General features: G+C 42.3%; 1 protein-coding gene across 1 annotated transcript; it reads left to right on the top strand.

Moving 5' to 3' along the window:
- The first annotated feature begins 4,033 nt into the window (after positions 1 to 4,033).
- On the top strand, positions 4,034 to 13,360 carry TMBIM4 (transmembrane BAX inhibitor motif containing 4). Its single transcript, XM_064165898.1, has 7 exons — positions 4,034 to 4,235; positions 6,369 to 6,477; positions 8,907 to 9,012; positions 10,316 to 10,349; positions 11,385 to 11,502; positions 11,964 to 12,009; positions 12,563 to 13,360. The coding sequence occupies exons 1-7, from the start codon at positions 4,139 to 4,141 to the stop codon at positions 12,767 to 12,769; spliced, it is 717 nt and encodes a 238-aa protein (XP_064021968.1). The 5' UTR covers positions 4,034 to 4,138; the 3' UTR covers positions 12,770 to 13,360.
- The last annotated feature ends 255 nt before the right edge of the window (positions 13,361 to 13,615 follow it).

Here is a 13,615-nt window from a genome sequence, read left to right as displayed (position 1 = left end):
ATTTCTTAATAAAGAAATCAGTACCAGGGGCCCTTGTTAACAAGTTCTAAGGACTGGTGGAAGCAGGACGGATTGCAGGGAGAACAGGACAGTTGCAAACGCTGGGATGCTGCTGCCACCTGAGGTTTTCTCCTGGAAATAACAACAGTCCTGCGGGAGCGGTTACACAGAAATTGGGAGCATGGATGGAAAACGGAAACCGAGGCTCATTAGTGGCAGAAAAGCCTCGCAAATGCAAGAAGAGCCCCAGGCTGACCTTCTCCAACGCTGCCCAAGAGCTGTCTAAGCTGTTCTCGGCGCACACTGCTGTCTGCAGGGGCAGCTGTGCCCCTCTTCCTGCCCTCACCAGCCTTATGCTGGCACCAGTGCTTTTGAAGCTTCTACCTAAGAGAGATCAAAGAACTGATCCAAATAAAATCAAATGTTTTTCAGACTGCATCTAGAATGTCATGCTCAGATTTGAGTCCCCCCAATGCAAGAAGAAATCAATTAACTGCAGTAAATTTAGCACAGTGATGCCTGGAGGACTTGCCCCTTGAAAGATGCTGATGGGCCAGAGCTTTCAGCCTGGCAAAGAGGCAGCTCCAGGGGGAATTTACAGCGTCTGTACAGTATCTACAAGAGGTTACCCAGAAGACAGAGGCAATGAAAGGACAAGAGACAAGGGGAATAAGGTGAAAGAAAAGGTTCCAGCTGGCTATATGAAAAACCATTTTCACCACAGGCACAGTCAGTCAAGGCTGCAAGCTGCCCAGAGATGTTGTACAGTTGTCATCCTTTGAGGTTTTTAAAACCAGTATAGACAAAGCTTGGAGGAACCAAGTCTGATCTCACAGCTGAGCCTGCTTTGAATAGGATTGTGTAGATGAATGTGAATAAATCATGAACAATTATAGCATGTGACAGAGAGACAGTTGGAGAAAATGAACAGGGTGTCTGAAATGTTAGAAAAATTATGTATCTGTTTGATCATTTCCCCATCTTCTGGGGTTGGTATCTCATTTTAATTGGCTAAGACCATGCTGTCATTTGTGCCCAGCTTTTGGTCCTGTTCTTGGCTTCCTCCTACTGATGTAAAATATACCATTTTAATCATAAGAGTTATCACCTCACACAAACTTCTCCCACTGTGGACCTCAGCTTTGCACATGATGTACATTGGCAGGCTGGGCCAAGCAAGGCATGAATCAAAGCTAGTTTGCTCCATCGTGTTCACTGTGACAACTTTCTGTCTACAAAAAGTATAACCCAGTTACATTTTAAACCAAGAAAATTAGGGGCATAGCATACCTTTTTGAGCTGTGACTCTCACCAACAGGGTATTGTGGACTTTGTCTCTGCTTCAGTGCCTCTCAAAGCCCTCATTATATCCTGAAATATGTAAAAGGAAGTTACATCCTTTTTTGATATAATAAAATATTAATAAACCATAACCAACCATAGCTATTAAATATCTTTTAATAGTTATCTTTTTTAGCAGTGGATTTCATTCTTTCTTGCCTAAATTCTTTATAACACTAAAATACTTGCACAATATGCAGTGATTTAATGACTGAAATCAAATCATGCTTAAAGATTAATTAGCATTAAATCAGATAATGATAAAAGATTAAGATCACCCCCTCTCCTAATCAGATCATTTAGGAAAAGATGTATTGCTTTACAGAAGTTGATATCTGCTATTCCATAGCTGTAGACTTAATTTTACAAAGGGTTTGCCTCACTTAGTAACTCTTCTGGCACTTACCTCCAGAACTTAATGGCATGCATGTTTTCAGTGCTAATCTGAAGTACCACATGGGATCTTCATAGAATCACAGAATCATAGAATCAACCAGGTTGGAAGAGACCTCCAAAATCATCCAGGCCAACCTAGCACCCAGCCCTAGCCAGTCAACCCTAAATGCCCCATCCAGTCTCTTCTTGAACACCTCCAGGGCCAGCAACTCCACCACCTCCCTGGGCAGCCCACTCCAATGCCAATCACTCTCTGAGAAGAACTTCCTCCTAACATCCAGCCTAGACCTCCCCTGGCACAGCTTGAGACTGTGTCCCCTTCTTCTGTTGCTGGTTGCCTGGCAGAAGAGCCCAACCCCCACCTGGCTACATCCTACAGGCTACAATCCCTTCAGGTTGTACCACGTACCTGGGTACCCCCCTCTGGGTACAGTTTTGATGCTTTATTATAGCTCAAATACTAGAATCATAGAGAGAAAGGTATACTGGAAACTACAATGCTTATAGCTCTGAATTTTTCTGTTTCTTGTGTGGAAATGCCTCTCTAAGAGGCATTTTAAAGAAATTTTCATTGCAGGTTTTGGGAGAAGGCAATACTGGATGCTTGTCCAGACCTCTAAATGCTTCTTCTGAGAGAATCTCAGTGTTGCTCTTCTGAGAGCCACATAAAAGAAAGCAGACAGCATAATTATTTCAAAACAGTTACTTTTCAGCAATGCAAACAATGGATAAACCTCCAGATTCAGGATTAAAGTTGAAAGATCCTGCTCTGCACTGACTGAAAGTGCACAATAACCACAAACACTTCCCAGAATATAGCTGTATTTATAGTTTTCCTATCTGCTACTGAAATATAACATCTAAAGTCAACTCAGTAGAACAACTTTGCTCAAAATTATTTCATCAGAAAATCATAGACCTTATTTACTTTTGTCCTGGGAGCCTGAATACAGTGAAGGCCACTATTTTTCAAGTTTTAGAAGCACTGTTAGTCTAATCTATTACATTCATTTCTAAAGCATCTACCACTTCAGTTTCTTGGTATGCTGTTGATAATATTCACAAGTTGAAACAATTGTGCTTCCCATCCCAAACCCCAAAATCTTAGCTTTTTGTGGACTCCTAAACGTGAGCTAACATTTAGGTAACTTTCATGGGGTGTTTCCACATGTGCAGTCTGACTGCATGAAGTGCCACACGACACCTGAAAAATCACAGCATCACAGAGTGTCAGGGGCTGGAAGGGACCTCCAAAGCTCAGCCAGTCCAGCCCCCTGCCAGAGCAGGAGCACCTACAGCAGATCACACAGCAACACATCCAGGTAGGTCTTGAGTATCTTCAGAGAGAGAGACTCCACAGCCCCCAGGCAGCCTGTGCCAGGCTTCTGTCACCCTCACACTGAAAACATTTTCCTCCTGTTTCCATGGCACTTCCTATGCCTCAGCTCCCACCCACTGCCCCTTGGCCTGGCACTGGGCATCACCCATCAGAGCCTGGCTCCAGCCTCCTGCCACTCACCTGCACATCTTTATAACCATTGCTGAGGTCCCCCCTCAGGCTCTCCTCTCCCAGCAGCACAGCCCCAGCTCCCTCAGGCTCTGCTCCTAAGGAAGATACTCCACTGCCTTCAGCACTGCTGTGGCTCTCTGCTGGACTCTTTCAGGCAATTCCCCAGGGCCCTTCTTGAAGTGAGGGGGGCAGAACTGTGCACAGTATTTGAGATGCAGCCTCAGCAGGGCAGAGTAGAGGCGGAGAATCTCTCAGTTAAGCCTCGTGAAGTCAGCTCAACGTTTGGGGCTGGCTCGGTGCTCGCTCACGACGCTGATCGGGGCGCGGGCTGCTGGCCAGGTGCTAGCCTGTGTGCTGACCCTGCCGTCACACGTTCCGCATCTGTGTTCTGCTGAACTAAACACTCCCAAGTACGGGACACAAAACTAGGCTAAGGCTTTCATAACATTCTACTGTGCATTAAAGGCTTATAGAGGTAAAACGTGTCTTTAGCGAGGAGCAGAGTGCCGACTTCCACATCCACCGGCACCCCCTGCGCCGCGGCCTCTCCTCTCAGCTCTTGCCGCCCTCTCACTGCAGACTCTGCCCAGCCTGCAGGGGCAGAAGGTGAGGGCAGAAGGTGAGGACAGGCGCGCCCGGCATGGCCCAGAACTGCAGCAAGTCGCCCTTGTCGCCGCCTGCAAGGCACAGCCCACTACAGCCACAAGCCGCCGTTGCCGCCGCCGAGGCACGGCCGCCCCGCGGAGGCTCCCTGGGAGGCGGGCAGCCCCGATCGATGACATCGGCGGCTCGGCTGCGGGGCCTGCTCGGCGGTGCGGAGCGCGACTGTGTCTCCCGCCGAGGCGGCAGTTGTCGCCGCTGCTGGGAGTCGGGGCGGCGGCGGCGGTTGGGATGGCGGCACCGGCGGAGCTGTACCCACGGAACTCCATCGAAGATGACTTCAACTACGGCAGCAACGTGGCCTCGTCCAGCGTCCACATCCGCATGGGTACGAGCTGGGGATGTGCAGTATCGCCACGCTCCCCCTACCCGAAGCCTTCACCCTCGCAGCTTGGCGGCGCTGCCCCTGCTGCTCCCTTTGCTGGGCGGCCAAAGGAGATGTCGTACCCCTGTGCTCTCAGCAAGTTCCTCCCTGTTAACCCCGTATCGCCTGTGGCGTTTGGCTGAACTCAGATCCTGCGCGGTATTTTTATCGTCTGGGCAGAGGTGGTGAGTGGGGAGCCAGGGCGTTACCTGGGCCGGGTTAAGGGTGAGGGGAAGACCAGTGGCTTTAGAAAGATCATTTCAGCCTACATGGTGTAGGTCTTTTTGAGATGGATGAAACCTATCTAAATGCAGGTTGTGTTTTTTTTCCAAAGCGATGCCTTTTGAAGCCCGACCATGATAGGTGAAGGGCATGAAAGCTAAAATTGGTGTCAATAATTGCATTGGCTTAACTCAGGGACAGAGATTTGAATTGCTTCCGAGGTGTCAAAAGTTCATCTCTTCTGCTGAAGGCTTTCTGTGCCATTAGCAGCCATGAAATACTGCTCTGCTGTTAACATGTAGGTCTCCAATGCATCAGATACTCTCGTAGAAGGTGTTTAACCACTAATCCTTGCTGAATGAGTTATGATGTTATTTGGTACATCTTGGAATAAAAATGGTAGTGTGCTATGGATTTTTTATTAGCTATTTCTGATAAACAGGAGACCACTTCCTAGGAAAATGCAGTTTTATCCCGTTTGGAAAATAAAGGATGCTGCAGGAAGTGCAGAACGGTGTGAGGAGAAGTTGTGCTGGGTAGCAGGCTACTTCTAGATTTGTTCACTGTATTACAACAAAGTAGGGCCCAGTCTCTCATGGCTTACAAGTATATAGCTGTGGCAAGCAGGTAATTTAATTCACCTTCTCATAGTATGAGCTTTTAAACTTCTTTTTAGGCTGTACTATTAAAGATTAAATCAGTTGTCTCTGCAAGCTCATTCTGCCTTTCAGAGCATTTTGCCCAGTGGACTTGGTCTGCTTCTAGCCAGGACAAAGAATATCTGTGTGATATATCTGCATGTCTTGAACCAGAGCATTTTGCCCAGTGGACTTGGTCTGCTTCTAGCCAGGACAAAGAATATCTGTATGATATATCTGCATGTCTTGAACCAGAGCATTTTGCCCAGTGGACTTGGTCTGCTTCTAGCCAGGACAAAGAATATCTGTATGATATATCTGCATGTCTTGAACCAGAGCATTTTGCCCAGTGGACTTGGTCTGCTTCTAGCCAGGACAAAGAATATCTGTATGATATATCTGCATGTCTTGAACCAGAGCATTTTGCCCAGTGGGCTTGGTCTGCTTCTAGCCAGGACAAAGAATATCTGTATGATATATCTGCATGTCTTGAACCAGAGCATTTTGCCCAGTGGACTTGGTCTGCTTCTAGCCAGGACAAAGAATATCTGTATGATATATCTGCATGTCTTGAACCAGAGCATTTTGCCCAGTGGACTTGGTCTGCTTCTAGCCAGGACAAAGAATATCTGTGTGACATATCTGCATGTCATGAACCACTCTCCACTCTCTATGCTTCTAGAATTCTGAAGCTTGTTAGCTCAGTTCTGGAATTATTTGGTTTTAAGCAGTCTGTATCTGTAGATACCTGTTCATTAAGATGCAAGTCATAAATTACCATAAATTATGTTTTAACTTGGAAGAAGGTTAATCAAATGGATATTACTGCTAAAGTTTGCCCCTTTCAACTTGTTATGGCTGCTTCTGTCTTGCACAGAACTTCAAATCAATTTTTCTTCATTTAGATCTGCTAGTAACATGATGGAGAATGTGTATTGTTTGTAACTTCTTAGTGAGATCAGGTGCTTGTAACTTACTAAAAGTCTGGAGTAAATTACTTGCAATTATTTTTGTATTTATTTTGTCATAATTGTCATTGTTTAAATCATTAAGTCCAGGAATAAATGGAATTTTGCTGGAATACCATATCAACTTTTAAAGGAAAAAAAGTGTCTTCTTATCACTTTACATCGAATAAGGAGTTTGCAGTGATACCTTATCAAATAGAAAGCTTATATCTGATTTACTGCTAAATTGTGTAACTCAGAAGTGGTGATTTTTCTTTTACTTATTCTAGCTTTTCTTCGGAAGGTCTATGGCATTCTCTCCATCCAGGTTCTCTTGACCACACTCACATCTGCAGTGTTTCTGTACTCTACTGAAGTGCAGGCGTTCATTCGTGAATGGTAAATACTAAAATGAAATGAAGCTGTGGTTGTTGTATTGTGTTTGAAGTACAGCTCCTGTAGTTTGCTGCTCTGGAGCAATTCAATGCTTCTAATCGTTTTTATACCCTGTCTTTCAATAGAAATTTTGTAACCTGATCAGAAAATAATTTTCTGGTTTGTTTTTTTGTTGTTGTCCTTGGTTCAGTATTATCATTAAAGTTTACTTTAATCAATACTTTATTATCATAGAATGGTCTGGGTTGGAAAGGACCTCTGAAGGTCACCCAGTCCAACCCCCCGTGCAGTCAACAGAGACATCCTCCACTAGATCAGGTTGCCCAGAACCCTGTCAAGCTTCATCTTGAATATCTCCAGGGAAGGGGCCTCAACCATCTCCCTGGGCAACCTGTTGCAGTGTTCCACCACCCTGATAGTGCAGAACCTGTTCCCAACATCCAATCTCAGTCTGCTCTGCTCTAGTTTGAAGCCATTGCCTTCATCCTGTCACTGCAGCCCTTTGTAAATTAGTAGTGCTTATTTTAATATTTATGCTATCCATCAGTTGTAGAATATCTCATTTACTGACATTTAGGTTGGATATTAAGAAGCACTTCCTGATGGAAAGGGTAATTAGGCACTGGAGTGGACTGCCCAGGGAGGTGGTGGAGTCGTCATCTTTGGAGATATTTAAGGCAAGATTGGATGTGGCACTTGGTGCCATGGTCTGGTCCACGGTGTTAGGTCATAGGCTGGACTGGATGGTCTCAGAGGTCTATTCTAGCTTCAATAATTCTGTGATTCTGTGATTTCTTATTTTATGGTCATTAGTATCTACTTTCAGACTCTGTTCAGAATGCTATTTATAGGTACCTGCTCCAAAAAGTTGAATTGTGTCTTATTCCAGCCCCTGCCTTCCCCATCTTAGTTTATTGTTTGGTTTATTGTTTGTTGTTTTTTTTTCCTGAAAACTAATCACCTGCCTCTCAGATTTTTCTTGAGAAAAAAAAAAGTCTCAGAATCAAAACTGTGATGAATGAGCAGGAGAGAAGAACTGGGGAAGGGAGTACATGGAGTCCAATTTCTGTTTTCCTGCAAGTGCAGGCTTTGCTTTTGCTTTCACTTCAAAGCTCAAAGGAAAAGAAAGAGCATTGATCACTACATGTTTAAGATACAGTGTATGCTACAGAGGTTGTAAAGTACAACTTCCTCCTTAAATGTGATCATCTAAAATAGTCCTGCTTGCTTAGAACTGTTGTGATTTCGTGTTTGATTTTGTTCCAGTTTTCCCTTGGAGGTCTGCCTGAATGGTTTAATTATAGTGATACTTGCTGATCAGTACTGATTTCCATTGGTGCAGTTAGTGCCCATGTTTCTTGCATTCAGGTGTTCATAAAAACCAATTCCTCGAATGTGGCATTCTTAACAGGCAAAATATTACATATCACAGAATAACAGAATGGTAGGGGTTGGAAGGGACCTCCAGAGCTTGGCTAAAGCAGGTTTGCATAGATCAGATTGCACAGGAATGCATCCAGGCAGGTTTTGTAGGTCTCCAGAGACAGACTCCATGACCACTTTGGGCAGCCTCAAAGTAAAGCTTTTTTGACTTGTGTTTAAGTGAAACCTACTGTGTTCTAGTTGTACTCATTGCCCCTTGTCCTGTCACTTAGCCCCACTGAGAAAAGCTTTATTTTATACCATAGTTGTACACTTTGTTATTTTAGTAGAGATGGAGTTTCCTCTTCATATGGGTTTATTTCCAGGTGATGTATTCCTGAGCAATCTTTAGCTTCAGTATGAATAAAAAATTGCCTTTACTTAAGACTGCACTGTTTTTAACTGATTATCTGTGATGTTCACACAAACCCTATGAGGAGAGGCTGAGGGAGCTGGGCTTGTTTAGCCTGGAGAAGAGGAGGCTCAGGGCTGACCTCATTGCTGTCTACAACTACCTGAAGGGAGGTTGTAGGCAGGTGGGGTTGGTCTCTTCTCCCAGACAACCAGCCACAGAACAAGGGGACACAGTCTCAAGTTGTGCTGGGGGAAGTATAGGCTGGATGTTAGGAAGAAGTTTTTGCCAGAGAGAGTGATTGGCATTGGAATGGGCTGCCCAGGGAGGTGGTGGAGTCAGCATTCCTGGAGGTGTTCAAGAGAAGACTGTATGAGGCACTTAGTGCCATGGTCTGGTTGACTGGATAGGGCTGGGGGAATAGGTTGGACTGGATGAGCTTGGAGGTCTCTTCCAACCTGGTTGATTCTATGATTCTATGTTATGTTATAGAATAGTTGCATTGTAAAAGTTGCTTTACATTTACTTCGGATATATGAAGCACTATCTATACCAAAATGATTACTTAAAAACTTGGTTTTATGAAAACTGTTTTTAAGTCTTCCAGCTATTTTAATTTTGTGACTTATTTGGGTTCTTTTTGTATGGAACTTTGCAGGCCTTTCTTGATTTTGATATCTGGGATTGGAGCTTTGCCTTTAATGGTGGCACTGATCTTCTGCAGACACCAGCATCCTGTTAATTTATACCTGCTTTTTGGATTTGTAAGTATTTATGTAGCTTCAGTTTCAGCAGTCCCTAGAGTAGCTTTCATTGTGATGAACTCCTTAAAGTAAACTGGTGGGGAGTAATTTGTTTTTTTGTATTCCTTGAAATATACCAAATATACTTACAAGGATCAGAGTTATTTTTTGGAGATTCTATGCATTAGTTGCCCCTAGGTAGCTTCTATGTCAGTTTTCTTGTAACATCATTTTAGGAAGAGTGGAATCAGGTTGAGCACATTGGGGGTGGTTTTTGTGTTTGTGTATAGCTCTGTCTGCTCTCATTGTTCTGTTGATATCAGTGAATTTCTATAACACTGTTCAGTAGGAAAGGAAAAGGCATTTTATTACCTTCTTTAATAGAAGACTCAAAAGCAACCAGGTGTATGTATTTATTTCTTTAATTGTTGTCTTGTTGATGCTAAATTCTGAGCGTGTTTTCAACACAGACAAGTCAATCCAAGCTCCCCTGAAATTTCAGTCTCCTGCCTGATGTAAATTTGTAGGTACAGGCTAATGTAGCATAGGTTAGCAAAATCCAGATCTAGGATTATATGGAAGTCAGTGTTACGAAAAGAAGTCACAGTAGAACAATTAGAATTTGATGCTTTAGGAGTTGCCTAAGTAGTGTTTGTAATACAAGGGGAAGACAGCTTTGCTGTATAAATGGTAACACAGTTAGAAGCTTCCTGGCTTATGAACTCTTGCAGGAAAGTAAAATGTTTAAACACTTATAAGTGCAGCTGTAGCAAGGAGTGAGGGTTAAATGTTTCAAATTAAGTTTCATTAAAATATGAGAGAAGACACTGTCATAAACCAAGAGGTCAGAAATAACAGGACATTTAACCCAGACTCTGTTTTTATGACATACAGCTTTGCATCCTTCTGTCCCCTGGACTGTGCAATACTTCAGCTGTCATACCATGTTCGGCCAAGCTGTTACCTCACTGCTTGCTACAGCTGCACTTATAAGTACAATGAAAGGAAGTCAATGAAGACACTTAGCTGTCTTAACAAGATATGAAGAGTGTATTAATTTTATAGCCCCTTGAATAGTTTGTAAGAAGTGTGGTAAGAATGTTCTGTGCTTTGATTAGAAAACCTAAATGGCATTTTTCTATAGTCTCATTCCTTTTCAGTTTATATTGTGTCTTCCAGCACAGTAAGACAGCACATGGTTGTGAGCTAGAGTAATGCCTGTGGGGATGTATAACAGAGTGGGATTCATTACATGTGAAGTCTCTTAAGTTTTTTTTTTCTTTTCTTGTATTTTTTTGTTGTTGTTTGTTTTTACTTTTTGTAGACCCTACTGGAAGCACTGACAGTTGGCATTGCAGGTGAGTGGTAGCCATCACATTGTCTGATTCCATAAAGAAATCTGAAAAGGAGTTCAGGATCTTGTACTAATTGCTATTGGAGATTCCCAGATGTGGCTAAAAGGCTATTAAATCCACTATTTGGAAAGGTCAGTGACAGTAAAAAATAGGGGATAAAGGGAGAAAACTGGGTTCTGATGCAGAACTGTTAACTGTGCAAACCAGAAGCAAGAAATGAGTTGTGCCCATCCACTCTTTTGGTACAGCTAGCAATATTTTTTTCTTATAAGGCAACTGTCAGGAAAGCCAATTTGCAAATGAAGTGACCTTATCTTCCCTCTCAGTTTCCTCCAAGGGATTTTGAGTTTGGAGAGTTCTGCACTTTATTGTTAGGGTTGAGATAGAGTTGTGATGGACAAGTCTGAGCATCTCCTTGCACTACAGCTCCCAGTTCAGGATGAAATCACTTCATTGTGTTTTATGAGCTCCTGAAAAACAAAAAAGTCATTTGGGCAAAGTATAGATTAAGGAGGGAGGCACAAAAAAAGGGATCCATTGATTTATCTTTCCCCTCCTATCCCCTAATCAAACCGTTACAAGCCTTCACAGAGGACTTTTTTCAGTATCATGAAAAATTCAGATAGCCTTTCCCTTAAGATCTTACCCATCTGTGCTTAGAATGCTTATCTTCATTTTTTGTTGGTGTTTTTGGATTTGTTTTGAGTTTTTTGGACTGGTTGTTTGGTTTTGGGTTTGCTATTAGGCTGGATGGTTGGATTTTTTTTTTAATAGGGTAGATCTGTTATTGCCATTTAAGATGCAACAGCTGTGAGGTAACTCCAGCTTAGCTAACACAAAGGTCTGTGCATCCTGTGGTCATGATTTTGAAGTGCAAAGACAAGTTCAGGCATTATTTACTTTCTTTGTTCACAGTTAAGATTTTAGTTGGGTTTTTTTTCTGTCTGAAAGTTTAAACTTTGCTTTCCTCAAAAGATAAATCAGGAAATACAGAGTGTAGTGGTTCTTTAAATGACAGCTCACTTTCTCTGTTTATAGTGAGTTTCTATGATGCATCCGTTGTCTTCCAAGCCTTTCTTCTTACTACTGCTGTATTTCTTGGACTGACTGCTTATACCTCGCAGTCAAAGAGAGACTTCAGCAGATTTGGAGCAGGGTAGGTTGTCATTTTCATTAAGATGATTTTTCCTTTATTAAAGTATGCTTTGCAGATATAATAAAGATCAGTAGAACCTGCTTTGAGAGACTAGTGAAGGTGTTATTTATCTGAAATGATTAATTTTATGTGGTTTTGCTTTCTTGGAAAGAGCTGCTTCTCTGTTACTGATTCTTAAAAGCCATAGAATTACACTAGAAAACTAATTTGAGCTGCATTTTACACGGAGACAGAAGGCAGCTGCCTAAGGTACTTGTTAAAAGGTAAAGTTACTGTTCTAACTTTTGACAGCTTTATAAAGCTATGAGTTTTACAGCTGATACCAATGAACAGTTGGCATCTAAGAATTACCAACGTGTACTTGTCAAATATATCATGGAAGAGCTTCAATAAGGGAAGATATTTTAAGTAAACATTTGAAGATAGTGTTGCTTACACTGTGGTTTTGGGTTTATTTTCAGCCTCTTCACTTGTTTGTGGATTTTGATCCTCTCTTGTTTCTTGAGGGTAAGATACCTTGTGTTTAAGGTTAAAAAATATTCTTTAATATAAATCTTTTACTAACTTTCAGTATAACCAAAATGTTTTGGACAGTCCAATATAGCCTAATGAAAGGAAGTTCCTAAGCAGATCCAGTACTGTTGTAGATTGTGCTGCTGATCTTTTAACCATTCATTTCCAATTCATGTTGGGTGTTGTTCTTGCTGATGTAAAAGTGGCATTTGAGTTGATTGACAAAATTTATCAGCAAAGATCCTCGACTGAGAGAATAGGAAGGAGATTTGGCTGTATTTTGTTTCCCTAATTTCTCTGCTGTTAATATTCTGGAGACCAGAGCTTCCTGTCTCTTGAGTTGGAGGCACTTTTATACTCAGTTTAAAAGACTGTGACTGGGGACTATGTGAAATAAGGACACTGAAATGTCATCATCATACTATATTTGTGTGTAAGTGAAAAGACTTTGCACCCTAAAGTGTGGAGTATCATTATAGAGAAGTTTTAATAATTGAAAGAAGAAGTAATGTACAACTCCTTTTTTTCCCATTTCATTTGCCTCCAGCTGTTTTTCTACAACGACACAGTGGAGTTGGTGTTTGCTGCTGCCGGAGCTCTTCTGTTCTGTGGATTTATTATTTATGACACTCACTTGTTGATGCACAAATTGTCCCCTGAAGAGTACATAGTTGCTGCAATCAATCTCTACTTGGACATCGTGAACCTGTTCATACACCTGCTGAATTCATTGCAGGCATTGAATAAAAAGTAGACAGAAGTGGTGTGTGATTTGACTACAGCTTATATAATAAGCATTGGGGTGGTCTGCAGACTCTGTAGTTCTGTCTTCTAGAGACTGATCAGTATTCTGGGAATATTGATCCTCCTTAGGGAAAAAAAAAGGCTTTCTTCTGCAGATAAGTTCTTCTCTAGAATACATGTTATGTAGTTAACATGCAGTTGTCACTTCAGACACTTTTTTTAATCACTTAATTTGCACTTGACATAATTCACAGTAAAAATATTTGCCAACATCTCATGGTTCCAGGGTAAGCCTCTCTCTGCTATTCTACAGCTGCTGGAAATGTTTCCTGTGGGATTCTAGGTGTAGCATGTAAGAGTAGCCTGAGTTTATCATTGTGCAATGATTTGCTGAGCTAAATTATTTTTTTCCTAGTTTTTGTTTGGGGAAATGGAATGTTGGTGAATGTCACAGAGATGTTCCTATCTTGCTGAAGGGAATGTTAAGTGTTATTTATTGCCTGTCTTTCAGTGTTTTGAAAGATCAGTTGGAGATGGACTCTGGCATTTTATCAACTTGTGTATATTAAGCTTAATCGTCAATAAAAATGGGAAAAGCTTTGGTCTGTGCTTGCAGCTGAGACTGGAGGTGAGGGCACCGCCAATGGACACTGCAAACCCTTGCTGGACAGGTGTTTGGTTGCTGACAGGGGAGAGGCACAGGAACAGCACCCACCCCCCGAGCTGTTGAAATCCTGCAAAGCCAGGCAGGGTGAAAACAGTTTGGAGAAACTTGCCTCAGATCCAGCATAAAAGTTGGAGTCTTGTGACGGCTCATCCGTCCTGCCAGGTTAGCAGAAGTGCAGCGCGGTACTTG

Source organism: Pogoniulus pusillus, chromosome 27, assembly GCF_015220805.1.
Source record: "Pogoniulus pusillus isolate bPogPus1 chromosome 27, bPogPus1.pri, whole genome shotgun sequence".
NCBI classification, from domain to species: domain Eukaryota; kingdom Metazoa; phylum Chordata; class Aves; order Piciformes; family Lybiidae; genus Pogoniulus; species Pogoniulus pusillus.
The sequence above is the reverse complement of the archived record's forward strand: the minus strand, read 5'-3'. Positions and strand labels throughout refer to the sequence as shown.

Excerpts from the sequence above, each read along its gene's own strand:
- TMBIM4 (XM_064165898.1), top strand. The coding sequence starts at position 4,139 with ATGGCGGCACCGGCGGAGCTGTACCCACGGAACTCCATCGAAGATGAC. Across the intron at positions 4,236-6,368 it reads CAGCGTCCACATCCGCATGG|CTTTTCTTCGGAAGGTCTAT; the intron begins GTACGAGCTGGG and ends TACTTATTCTAG. Across the intron at positions 9,013-10,315 it reads TATACCTGCTTTTTGGATTT|ACCCTACTGGAAGCACTGAC; the intron begins GTAAGTATTTAT and ends TACTTTTTGTAG.